Source organism: Rhipicephalus microplus, chromosome 8, assembly GCF_043290135.1.
Source record: "Rhipicephalus microplus isolate Deutch F79 chromosome 8, USDA_Rmic, whole genome shotgun sequence".
Taxonomy (NCBI): Eukaryota; Metazoa; Arthropoda; class Arachnida; order Ixodida; family Ixodidae; genus Rhipicephalus; species Rhipicephalus microplus.
Window position 1 is genome coordinate 15,656,693 of NC_134707.1, and position 12,860 is coordinate 15,669,552.

General features: G+C 41.6%; 1 protein-coding gene across 1 annotated transcript in view; it reads left to right on the forward strand.

Annotated features, from left to right (window-relative positions):
- LOC119165217 (uncharacterized) overlaps positions 1-10,041 on the forward strand; it is a 99,951-nt gene extending 89,910 nt beyond the window's left edge. Inside the window, exons 24-29 of the mRNA XM_075872501.1 lie at positions 361-663; positions 1,445-1,732; positions 2,039-2,323; positions 5,849-5,987; positions 7,858-7,950; positions 9,937-10,041. Coding sequence (XP_075728616.1) covers positions 361-663; positions 1,445-1,732; positions 2,039-2,323; positions 5,849-5,987; positions 7,858-7,939 — 1,097 coding nt within the window. The 3' untranslated portion in view covers positions 7,940-7,950; positions 9,937-10,041. The remainder of the gene's footprint in view (positions 1-360; positions 664-1,444; positions 1,733-2,038; positions 2,324-5,848; positions 5,988-7,857; positions 7,951-9,936) is intronic.
- Positions 10,042-12,860: the final 2,819 nt, after the last annotated feature.

The window sequence follows — 12,860 nt, forward strand, 5'->3', positions numbered from 1 at the left end:
CTCGTTGATAGATGAAGGTAAAAACAGAAACCAAAAGTAAGAACGTACGAACTTCAATGCTAAAATTGGTTAGACATCAAGATAATAAAATGTTCTCATGATGGGCAAATGGCAGAAAAGATGAGTGATGGTGTCCGGCCAAGTTATTTAAAAGGCGGGCTATGATGCTTCAAGACAAGCCAGCTATAGTAATGAATAACATTCACAACAGCAAGTTCAAACAAAGAAGTGTACTTAGCTTATCATTATTTCATCAGCTCTGCTTGGAAATAAACGTGCAAGTGACTCTACTGAGCGGAAACATAACATTTCGGGAACGTGAAGGAATGTTTACTGAATGAAATTTATTTTTTCTTGCAGCACCTTCACCTGTGAGGGAGATTCAATCAAATCTAAGAGGCTTCTCTGATGTTACCCTGACGTGGACACGGCCACAGATGCCCAATGGACCAATAGATGGATACATTGTGAAACTATTCAATGAAGAGAATAACAAAACTGATGTTCATACCGTTGACGGCAAAACGGAGAGACTCAGTCTTCAACTGCGCGACCATTTCACTTACTTCAAGGCACACATATCCGCTTACAACATTGACCATGCTGATAATTTGACGTTGTTTGGCGTTGAAGAAGAAATAGTCTTTGTTACTCTTGGAGACGGTAAACTAAATTGTTCTAATACGAAACCTGTAGTGACAAGAGATTAAATTTTTTTTTGGCGAATGACACTATATGAGTTGTTATTAGTAGAAATTGAACTTATCTGACGGCGAAACCATAACTGGAAAAAAATTTGACTAGTGTGCAACCATGTAGCTGCTACAATTACATTCGTTAGCAATAATCCAATAAAATTCACAGACTCCATTAAACACCTGCTCCTCTAGAATACGGGTGGAGTTGAGTGAAACTTAACTCTTGTTATCTAAAGCAGTGAGAATGGATGGGGGGGGGGGGTATTGAGAGAAATATACTGTCATAGCCCTTGTAAGAAAAATAAGCAGTTAAAGAGCTGAGTTTTATATCTATTCGCGGCTCTTTTCACAGTTTTAGATTGTACTTTATAATACAAAAATAACTGTAAGCATCATCAATCAATTTTAATCCCGGTTTTTATTGTTTGTATAGAGAGAGGAATGAGAGACAGAGTGCAGGAAAAGCTGGGACTTTGACTAGACTATATCCAGTTTGCTAACCTAGGCATGAGCAGGTGAAAAGGGGGTTAAAACAGAGTGAAAGTCTTTACATAAATAAATAAAATATAGTGAGTTGCCGACGCATTGATTATGGGTGCAAAACATTTGGATGAGTATGCAGTATCATGTAGCTTTAACTGGCACATTGGTTATTGAGCTGTCTCACTTCTGACCATCAGAAGAAAGGACGTGTTGTTTTGACATTTTGGTTCGCAATTTCATCTCGCAGTTCAACAATCGCCCTTAAATTGCTTTCATTTGTTTCCACGCAGGTCCTTTTCCGCCATTTCCTGAAGTTGAAACCATTGGAGAACGTCAAGCGACGTTGTTCTGGAAATTCCCCATTGACCCGAGATACAATATCACTCACTTTTGCGTTTCCTTGAATGGAAGCATGTCTTCCTTCACTTCGGCCAATAGCTACACTGCAGTCAAACTGCTACCATATCAGGTGTACGCCGTCTATGTATCGTCATGCACCAGCACGATGTGCGGAGAGAAGCGTTCTGCACATTTTTTCACGGACGTTGGGAGTAAGTGTGCTTGTCATCATAGGCTAGTACAAAGTCGCGCAATACAACAAAGGCAAGAAATACTCTGATGGCATATCAGAACGTTGAAATTAGTACGCTTTGAAAGTGCACTATTCATTATTTTACGGTTGCATTTCAGTTTCTATTTTACTCGGACAACGATGTTACCTTTACTCTTATATGAGATGCCGGATATAACGAACTAACTTATCCTCCCCACGCCACTTCGTTTTAGCGAGGTTCTAATGTAATGTGTGAAGCATAGTGCTCCTGCTGGTCAGTGATGCATTTGACTGCTTTCTACAGTTCCGTCACTTCCGAGAAGTTTAACCGTCCATTCGTTGGGCACAACTTGGATTGATGTGAAGTGGCAACGTCCTAAAGCACCTAATGGTCCCGTAAGTGGGTACAACATTACATGGAGTGACGGCAATCACGCCATTACGACCACAACAAACGAAACTGCGTTCAACATCACTCTACTGAAACCAGGCAGCCTCTACAGGATATCTGTACATGCTTTCAACGATGGCCGTCGGCGAAGGAAACCTGGTCCGTCATCAGTTATAAATGTATCTACGGACCAACAAGGTAAGTTTACAGCCCAGACAAAAATGAATGTTCTCTAGTGACTTCAATATTGTTGCTTATAGTAACAGTAGAAAACGATTTCAGACACAATATCGCCACAAAGCCATAGAAAGAGGTCAAGAAGTATGGATGGATGTGTAGGGTTTAACGTCCCAAAACCACCATATGATTATGAGAGACGCCGTAGTGGAGGGCTCCGGAAATTTCGACCACCTGGGGTTCTTTACCGTGCACCCAAATCTGAGCACACGGGCCTACAACATTTCCGCCCCCATAGAAAATGCAGCCACCGCAGCCGGGATTCAATCCCGCGACCTGCGGGTCAGCAGCCGAGTACCTTAGCCACTAGACCACCGCGGCGGGGTGAGGCCAAGAAGTAAAGACACCTAAATGTTTGAAAAAGTTTAATTTATGCATCATGCCACTTATGTGTATATGTCAGTAAAATTATGCGTGTGCCCGATTGAGTGACGACGGTGAAGTTTTGACCACTTGAGCTACATTAAAAACCACGCAAATTTTACCATACTTGAATTTACGTTCACAAGCCCCATCATTATTAAGCAAGATGCCATAGGAAAGTCTCGGTACATTTCTAGCCCCTGAGGTTCTTAGAAGAGCCCGCCTCGGTGGATCAGTGTCTAGGGGGATCGGCCGCTCGCCCGAAGATAACGGATTCGGTTCTGGCTGTGGCGATCGCATTTCGAATATAGGCGAAATGGTAGAGGTCCTTGTACGGTGTGACGTCATTCCACGTTAAAGAGCACCAGGTGTTCTTTAACGCGCATATTCACAGCCATTTTTATCTTATTGCATATCAGCCTTGGGTAACACATATTTGACCCACCTCAACCAACTACAACGCCTACAGAATTATACTTGAACTGGTATAGCGCATTACGGGGAAGAAGAAACGGCCGAGCAGACCGACACAACTCGCCCAATCTTCAACACTCGCCTACAGAATCAACCACTTCGACTCATGAACTTCAGTCATTTCTTAACTAATGCAACGTCACTTTATCAGAATTTAAATGCCCTCTTCCAGCTGAAGTTATCAGTTGTGATGTAGAGGCTTTTTCGCGGTAATGTGCATATAGTTGGCATTGTCGTTGAAAGCCTTGTAAAGATTATTATTACTAGATTTTCTGAGCTTGATAACCGCCTTCCGTTTAAAGTTCGCACAAACTACGGCGAGTTCACTACCACATTTACGGGAATCAAGCTGTGGAATTCCCTTCCTTACGTATTAAAATTATTAACCCCAAAACATGCATTCAAAAACCAAATAAAGAAATATTTTTGCAACAGTTGTCTTCATATTAGCAACTGCTTTTTAATGTAGCGGTAACATTTTGCTACATTTTATATTGTCCTTACGTTTTGTAATATAACTTGCGCTTGTTTGTTCTTCAGAGTTTTCCTTTTTGCCTTGCTAAACATATATGTATTTTTTACTTTCGTTTTTCACACTGTGCTTTTTGTTTCTTACTGACAATACTGCAACAGCTGAATGTTGCATATTTTGTTTCTTCTCCCATTAACGTCATGTATGGGAGCCCCCCTGACAGTTTTTAACTTTGAGGCTTCTTGTGTGTATTACCAATCCTGTACGCACTTTTCTGTAAACTGGCATTGTTGTTGAATAATCCTTGAAACTTGAACTTGAACTTGGTCGAAATGTCCAGAGCCCTTCACTAGGCATCGCTTATAATAATATTGTGCTTATGGAACATAACAAACAATATAATATTATATCTTGAAAGAGCACTTAATCCAAGCACATGAACATCCTGTATTTTATTTCCATCAAAATGCGGCCGCCGCAGCTGGAATTCGATCCTACGATCTTAATGTCAGCAGTGAAGCACCACAGCAACAAAACCCCTGGGGGGGGGGGGAGGACATTGACAACGAAAGAAACGCAGAAGTGAAGTTCATGCACTTGGAAAAAATCAATTCAGCGTTATCACGTGCCGAAACAGCAATGTAATACGAGGTACACCGCAGCTAGCGGCTGCGGAATAAATTAGATTACCTGATGTTCGTTAACATGCACCAAGCCCTAAGTACACAGTTCCTTTAGATTACGCCCCCACGGTAAATGTGACAATCTCGTCGGACATACTAGCCAATCAAGGATTAGCCGTTACAGTTGCAGTGCCTTACCTCTAATGCTGGTACGGTAGGCCGCATGTTCTCCTCTCGTTATCGTTTTGAGTAATATTTCGATTTCGCACCTAGAAGCTTCTCTAGTCCTTTATAAGCAGTTACAAAATGCAGCAGGGAGATTGAAATCAGCTAGAAAACTTAGACCCTTTCATGCCCATTGATTCCCATTAGAATCATTCAATTTGTGCGTCCTCTTGGAATCCAATTGGCACACACACACAAGAAAAAACTCTTTATCCACAGCCCTCACAATTTTTCCCTGGTATAATGGGAGTGAGAACTTAGTCAAGCGTATAGTCGCTTTCATCATTACCCCCTCCACCAACTGCGTATGGTGGAAAGAAACTCATTATTATTAATGATAATATGAATACTTTTGCTTCTAACCTTCTAGGCTCGATTAATGAAAACCCCTTGCGAACGATGGATTTACAGAGATACTCATGCTATTTCTCCAATTCACTGAGGAAGACTTTCCTTATACCCTGCAAAGAAGGGCAATTATCTTCGTTTTTTTTTTGAAAAACTGAATTTGGGTTTTTTGGTGCTAAGCCGTACTATTGAAATATATCTAAAAATAAATGCATAATTGCTAATAAAATAAATGATCTTATTGCCTAATTCAGTTAGTAATGTAGCGTTTTCTCACAGTGTACTTTTCTTATGGCTTAAAAAACTTCGAACTTGAACTAGAACAAAAAAAAAACGTACGGAAATAATTTTGAGTTAGCCATGTGAGCAGATTTTTTTTTATTGCTAGGATCAAGTGCTGCTAAAATTACAAAAAAAAACAACAGTTTCTTATAGCGTACAAAAGTAAGTTGCACCTCTTTATTTTAATGCGGCGATGTTTCGTATTGGTTATGCTATGGACAGTGCTCATTAACAAATAGGGACTTACCAAGCCCAAATGCACGACCTATGACTATCGCCTGTTGCCGGAGAATACGCTGCCCGTCGTCACACAGGTCCCTCGAGCCCTGCTGAATTTCATAGGCAAATACAATTGGGCCTCGCATTTATCGACATATGACTGCTTATTTGTTTTCCCATTTGTGTTACTTATTTTTTTGTTTGTTGTCTGTTTCTTTCGTCCCAACTTCCTTTACTCTGTTTCTTTGTCTCTCGAAGGAACAGGCAGTTTCGTGCTCTTTTAGGTGGCAGTGGTGAGCTTGTTGGCACTCCTATATCCTCTGTGTCGTCAGGGTTTTTGTGCATTCAACAACAACAACAACCGCAACAACAACATTAATAATAATAATAATAATAATAATAATAATAATAATAATAATAATAATAATAATAATAATAATAATAATAATAATAATAATAATAATTACATGTCCTTTGCAGAAACACCTTCGAGAACAACATCCACCTTCGCAATAGCAGTTTCTTTCATGGCCTTGCTCATGGTGATACTTATCGGATCTGCTTACGCGACCGTTAAAATTATAATACGAAGAAAGCGGGCACTCCTTGTGGACGAATTGTGAGTGTGCAACAGTCCGTGACTCTCGTAGTTTTCGTCTGTTCATTGCTGATGGCCCACTTTGTTAATAAAACGAAAGCCTCAAATGTCTCCTCAAACGCTAAATAAGTTAGTTACCTGCGGAGTCAACACCACTGATAACATAGATCATGATCCCGTGATGACTTAGAAGTGTGGCAGCTTGGGCTAGTTGGTATGGCATGACGATAGTTATAGCGCGAGAACAAAACGACGACACAGAGATAAGAAGGACACGAAATACACGAGCGCTACGTGAGGGGAAGCATGCATTTGTTGCCTCTGATCTCGAAGGCAGTACAAAACCACGCTGGGTGAAGAAAGCTATCGGGTATCATTACAGTCGTGAGTTAGACAGCAGGTACCTTTTGTCATATATTCATCCTAGGTGAAGGCACACGTACGAGACCCTGTGAATATTGGTTCGGGTGCCTTTGCATATCTTCAGACCGGCTATGCTACTTATAGAACCTTATGTGCTGCTCATTGGGCTAGGGAGATGATACTTTAAGATGGACCTAATTTGTGTTTTATGAGGCGGGATGCAATATTGGTGACATTGCTCTGTTGACTAATGCAACAGACATTTCATTAGATGTGTGCTTTGGATCTAATTATGTTTCGGCAAAAAAGGCTAGCGAATATCAATATATTCGCCAAGCAGTCGTATTTAGCATTTCAATTTGAACAAAAGACACATTTTTCCATTCTTGTGATGTTACGCATTTTTCTGGCGATTCAGGTAGGCGAGTTTCCTATACACACACAAAGGCTTGGGGTGCTGCTTCTGGGTCAAAATTAGCAATACCTGACAAATTTGAGCAAAGAACTGGACATCAGTTCTCAGCGAAGTGTAATGTTGCCAGTAGGTATGACAAACTAGACACTTTTAGTGGCAAGTCTGAACTGAAAGCGCAACTGAGTGACCAAACTTGTTTCCTTTCATTTTTTCTTTCTTTCTCACATCTATTTCCTTCTCTCTCTCGCTCTCTTAATTTCTCGTATTTTATCTTTTCCTTTTCATTTATTATCTTATCTGTCCATGTATTTATTTCTCTTTCTAACTCTATATTTCTTTCGTTTCTTCCTTTCGCTTGCTGTTTAGTTGTCCCAATTTCTTGATTCCTCTTCACGTCTTTCTTTCTCTATCTTTCTAAGTCTCATCTGTCCTTTTCTTTTCTTTATCTTTTTTCTCTCTCTTTATCTGCTTTTTTTGTCCTTTTCGCTTAGTTTTATTTCTCTCATCCCTTCGTTTTTCTGACATGCTCTTTCTTCTTTACTATCTTATTATGTGCATGTTTCTTACTGCTTCTTTATACTTCTTTTTATATCTTTTTCTCTAATTTTACCTTGTAATCTCTTTATTCTCTTCGTATATTTATCTCCTCTTTCTAGCTACCACTTTTTCACCTTCTTTTTTTATAGTTTTTACCTCTTTCTATATCTCTTTTTTTGATGCGCTTATGTCCTTTTGCCACTCTAACCTGCTTGAGAAGGCAGGTATGCTTGCCCGATGCCTGTGGTGCACACAAACCTGAAGAGTTTACCACCACAAAGCTTGTAGTTGGTTAAGTAGCTTTACTGTAAGGCGAAGGAAGACAGAACGTGCAGGTTCATGACGACGATGGCCTTGTTCCCCGATGGACGGGGAACAAGTTACCGACCTTCCAAACAACTTTGCTGCTAAAAAATGCTAACGAGTAGAAAAGAAAAAAACACCGAGAGCGAAATTAGTGCCCGGATGACTGATAGGTTTACCGCAGTTATGAGGGCATCGCTAGTATTTTTTGTTACGTTGAAACCAACGATACTACAATTGTGCTAAATCTGCATGACTTGTCTTCTTTTTCAGCGACTGTCATCCCCTGGTCTCAGAAGAAATGGCACCGCCTCCTAGGAAGCACACATTGAACTGCTGGTCATCCAAAGTATAAATGGCGTCAAGGTAAAATTGCGTCAAGTATAAATTGCGTACAATCGCGAACCTTCTCGAGCAATGAGGTACAGTTCGCATTGAGAGAGAGAGAGAGAAACGAGAAAAAAGGAAGGCAGGGAGGTTAACCAGATGCTAGTATCTGGTATGCTACCCTACACTGGGGTTGGGGAATAGCGGGTTGAGAATTTCTGAAAGGCTGTGTGGTCGAAAGCCCAATGAAACGAAGGGAAGAATGAGAAATGCGCGTGACAGTACGAACTGTGATGATATGATTCGGTGGCCGGCGAACGCCGTTTTTGCTCCTCGACATCGCGCATTCGCAATTCTTCGTCCCCGCTGTGGTGGTCTAGTGGGTAAGGTACTCAGCTGCTCACCCGCAGGTCGCAGGATCGAATCCCGGCTGTGGCGGCTGCATTTCCGATGGAAGCGGAAATGTTGTACGCCCGTGCGCTCATATTTGGTTGCACGTTAAAAAACCCCACGGGGTCCTCGAAATTTTCGGAGCCCTCCACTCCGGCGTCTCGCATGGTGTTTTTGGGAAGTTAAACTCCACATATCAATGTATCGCAATATTGCGCACGCGGTGTGCATTGTGAATGGTCAGAATTGATCGCGTTGCAACCTATCAGCAAATAACTAGACTTTGAGGCTTTTGAACAATTCGTATTCTTCCTGAGACAAGAGACAACGTCCGAATTATCCGATTTTCTGAATGAACGTGTGTTGAAATAGCATGCATTTACGGTATACAAAATGGCGGAGCTTGCCCCTAGCCCTCTCTCTACAATAGTGGTGCTCGATGGCATAATTTAGATGAAAACTAAAAATAACGGCAGCCACTTCAGTGCAAAATCTATTGAAAAATTTGTTCATGCACCTACGTTTGATTCTAACCAGAAACAAATATCACAGTGTCGCCGCAAGAGTGATGTAAAGAACTCGGTAGCAACAAATTGGAATGTCGAAAAAAAGAACAGCCGCAGCAAATAGAAATTTGCAGCTTGGGACTCAAGCACAAAGAATGCACAAAAAGAGCACAGACAAGATGAAAGTGAAATAACAACTGCCAAATCTCTACGCTTGTAGGAAGCTGCTCAAACGTTAAGAAGGATACCTGACAAGAACGCGCATGTATATACCTGGTGAGGGTGAACTACATCAGACAAAACTTTTATATCTTTATGTTCAAGTAGCATGCTTCAAGTGTCGGCTATGCACAACAAACTAGTCCCTACTTTGGCTTTTTTCAGTATGCAGCACGCTCTTTTCGCAAACGCGACCGCCGCAGCGAATCAATTTTTCTTTAGTGGTCTGTAGCTTCAATTCAAACTTTACGGTGAAAGGACTAAACGTACAATCCTTCACGGGATAAGCCCGAGCACAGATGATGGTGCCGTGTAGGTCAGCGTACAGGTTGAAGGCACATGCACATTGAACTCCGCGAAGCATGATCGAAGCCCTTGCACCTAATGCGCTCCGCGCGCCTCCTCACGGGTAACAGGAAACACGCTCAAGCACCTCCAAGTAGTGTATGCCGCCAGTGATATATAGTGTATAAAAATAGCTCGCGTTATCAGTTTGAGGGCGTATATTGCGTGGCTGAGTAAGCCAAAACAGCGCGCTGTAGATCATGTGGTCAGATGTTCAGATTCCTACTCCTTCAGTCAGTGCAACAGCACCGATTTATTTCATGCTAAATAACCACTGGTAATTTGCCTGCATAAGATGCGCCCGCCACGGTAAAGATCGACTTAATGGTTTCTGTGTTAATTGCCAAGGACTTAGCCATTTCCATACCTATTAAAAATACTAAGCCTGTAAGCCACATCAGTGGACCGTGACCGGAAAATTTTTTTCTTGGATGTAAAGATACGCCAAGCCCGTTTCTACGGACAAAAATCTACTGAAATTTTTTTTTTGTTGCAGCAAGAACAATATTGCCTGCTTATTCAGGTGCTCAATTTATAACCATGTATTCTTTTGCTCTTTGTGCAGGTGGTCGAAACACTGGCTCATTCAATGATATCTATGGACTTCTGACGCTGGCGTCACTCCTCTTTACCTCAATATAATCTAGCTGAGGACGAATCCTGTGCTTTCATCAACGCATCTTTATCACTTCCAAGGAAGCTCACTGAGGAGAGCGCACTTCAGTCTTTATGTGAAAAGATATCAATTATTAAGCATTTTTGAATATATTGAGCAATAAGTTTTGCTGCTCGCAATATAAAATTTCACAAAGAATTTCTATGACTTTCGCCGTCGAGTTACAGCAGTTTCTTTTATTGAAAAGCCAAATGCTACTCACAATCGTAAGCCAAGGATTCACCATTGAAAAATTGCAACATATTACCTCAACACCTTGGCTGCGTTTGCTGAAGGGCAAACACCTCTTCTGTTTCACCAACAAGCCAGGATTTGTGCCACATTACCTGTGCCACGTTATACCCGCAAACTTCCTCATCTCATCGGGCCACCTAACATACTGCTTTCCCTCGCACGTCTGCTTTTTCTTAGAATACAATCTGTTACCCATGACTAGTGGTTATCTTGCCTACGGGCTACATTCTCTGGCCATGGTTACTTGCGTTTTTTCATTTTGACTAAAATGTGCTTAAGAACCGTTTGCTACCCAACCAAGTCGGCTATCTTTCTCTTTTTCAAGGTAAGACGTATCACTTTATCTTGCATGGTTCAATGCGTCAATAGAGATTTCATTCTTCACGTGTAACTCCAGTTTAGGCTCCGTGACACATCACGGGCACAAATAGTTCGGCCGAAGAAGATCTTGATGTGTTGCTGCATTTCGGAACGTGGTATGCTATCGCAGCCCGATGGTCTGTCGTAAGGTTTTGTCGAGGCTATGTCGTCTTCGGAAGTCACGCAAAGAAACTCATTCGAGACACGGGCCCTGATATTTTGACAACACATACATATTCTTGCCCTGCAACAAAGGTTTCAAATGGTGTATTTAGTTATTCTGTTCATTTGTATTCACAGAAAACACGAAAACATAGGATCGGGAGGGAACTGCTGGCAACTTCCACTTAGAAGGTCACAAAGTCGGCTGCCTGCTCCTTAGGCAAAGGAAAACATCGAGGAAAGGAGAATAAGAAGCGAGAGAAGATAGAGAAGAACAAAGAAAAAGAAAGAAAAACAAATAACAGATATTCACACAGAGAAGTAGTCGAATGAAACATGTCTATAACCGCGAGGCCAAATCGGCTCAGCAGGGCTAGACAGGCGTGGTCACTTAGAGTAGCCCATTCTCTTCGGGACAGGCAATCGTCAATGGTCGTGTGCATAAGTTCAATAACTTCATATTTCTTCGTGAGCAAGGGTGGCTGCCTAGTGGGACACTACAAAAGGCTGCGTTTTTGGTGTCTCACAGGAGCCACACGATTGGACCATCTCCGCGTCTTTGGCGATTTAATTGTTCGGGTGCTGATACAGAACCAACTCTTAGCTTGTTTAACAGGGCTCAGTCACGATGAGACAGTGCACGACCGCAAATACGAGGAGGGAACAATCCTCTTGTGATACGCTGATCGGGGTGCTGCTTTCGAAGATGATAAGGGATATGCAGAGGAGTATTGTCAAAGAGGCATACATTTTTTCGTAGTCGGAAGCGACGCACTACGTGCTAGTTCCCGCCCCGGTAGGCCTAAGTGAAGTCTTTCTATAGCATACCATGCTCTGTAGTAACAACACACAGAGTGCACTTCTGCTACCCCGACATTATGATGGCTGTAGCACAACAGATAAGTCGGTCGGTGCATAAAAAAAAAATTTGAGGAAACTACCGGGACATACTTTTTTTTCTGCTAGCAGCATCTGTTGTCATGGTGACAAGTTCGGTTGTCATTATCAATAGCGTAGCACTATTACTTCTAAACTTTGCATTACAATATTCACAAGTACTTTTTCATACAGCCTAAAATGCTCCCACTAGCGTACCTTACTGCACAAATCAAGATGAATAGAGGCATCAATTACAGCCGTAATAAAGAAATCAAGCTAACGTACAATCGGGGGAAAGTAGTGGTTGGGCATAATGAGAAAATGGCAGCCCTTCATGCCAAGAACCTGCTGCCACTGTCAAACTTTTCGAAAAAGCAGCCCCTGGCCAATAATGAAATCCTGCCAGTTTGCCGGCAAAACGAAAACGAATAACTGGAAATAGCGTGACTGTCTTACTTTACTCAGACGTCTAGAATGAGCGAGTGTTGTTATACCAATCATAGATTAAACATTGTTGTACAATTCATGCGGCTAAGGTGCTGATGGTAGAATGAAGCCTATATAACGATAGCTTCACTGCTCCGACTTTCCCACTAATCTTTCACAGCAAAGGAGCGTGCCGTCAATAGTTCCCGCTGTACACATACGTAAAATGCACAAACGTAAACGAAACCTTCTTCATTTCCAGAGGGAATGTGCAATGTCTTCGGATGCAATTAAAAGGTTTAGCAAAAAATGTTTGTAGTAATCTGTAATACCAATAGCTTCAAGGCATTTCGGTGATGTTCGTACGCATAAAATCACAAAGGCAACAAAACACCAAGACAACAAATAAGTTAGGACTCCATATTTTGTCTTCTCGATTTCTCGTTAGGTGTGGCATATGTGCAGAGACACTTTGCGTCACCAGCATTCTGCCCTGTATTCTAGGCTGCTTGATTACGTTTCTGCTGCAATCCCAAAGAACTATGCCGCAATTCACTGTTTTGTAAACGACATAGATTTTGAGCTCCTTAGCTTTAAATATTATTTATCATAATTGGTCATAATAAAATTTTAAAGCCATAATTGAAACTCGGGGGAACACCGCAAAAAAGGGTTGGAGCTTTTTTTATAATTGGAAGATGTTCTCAAGATATCACAACAGGACAGAGCACGAAATCAACGAGGCTGTTTGT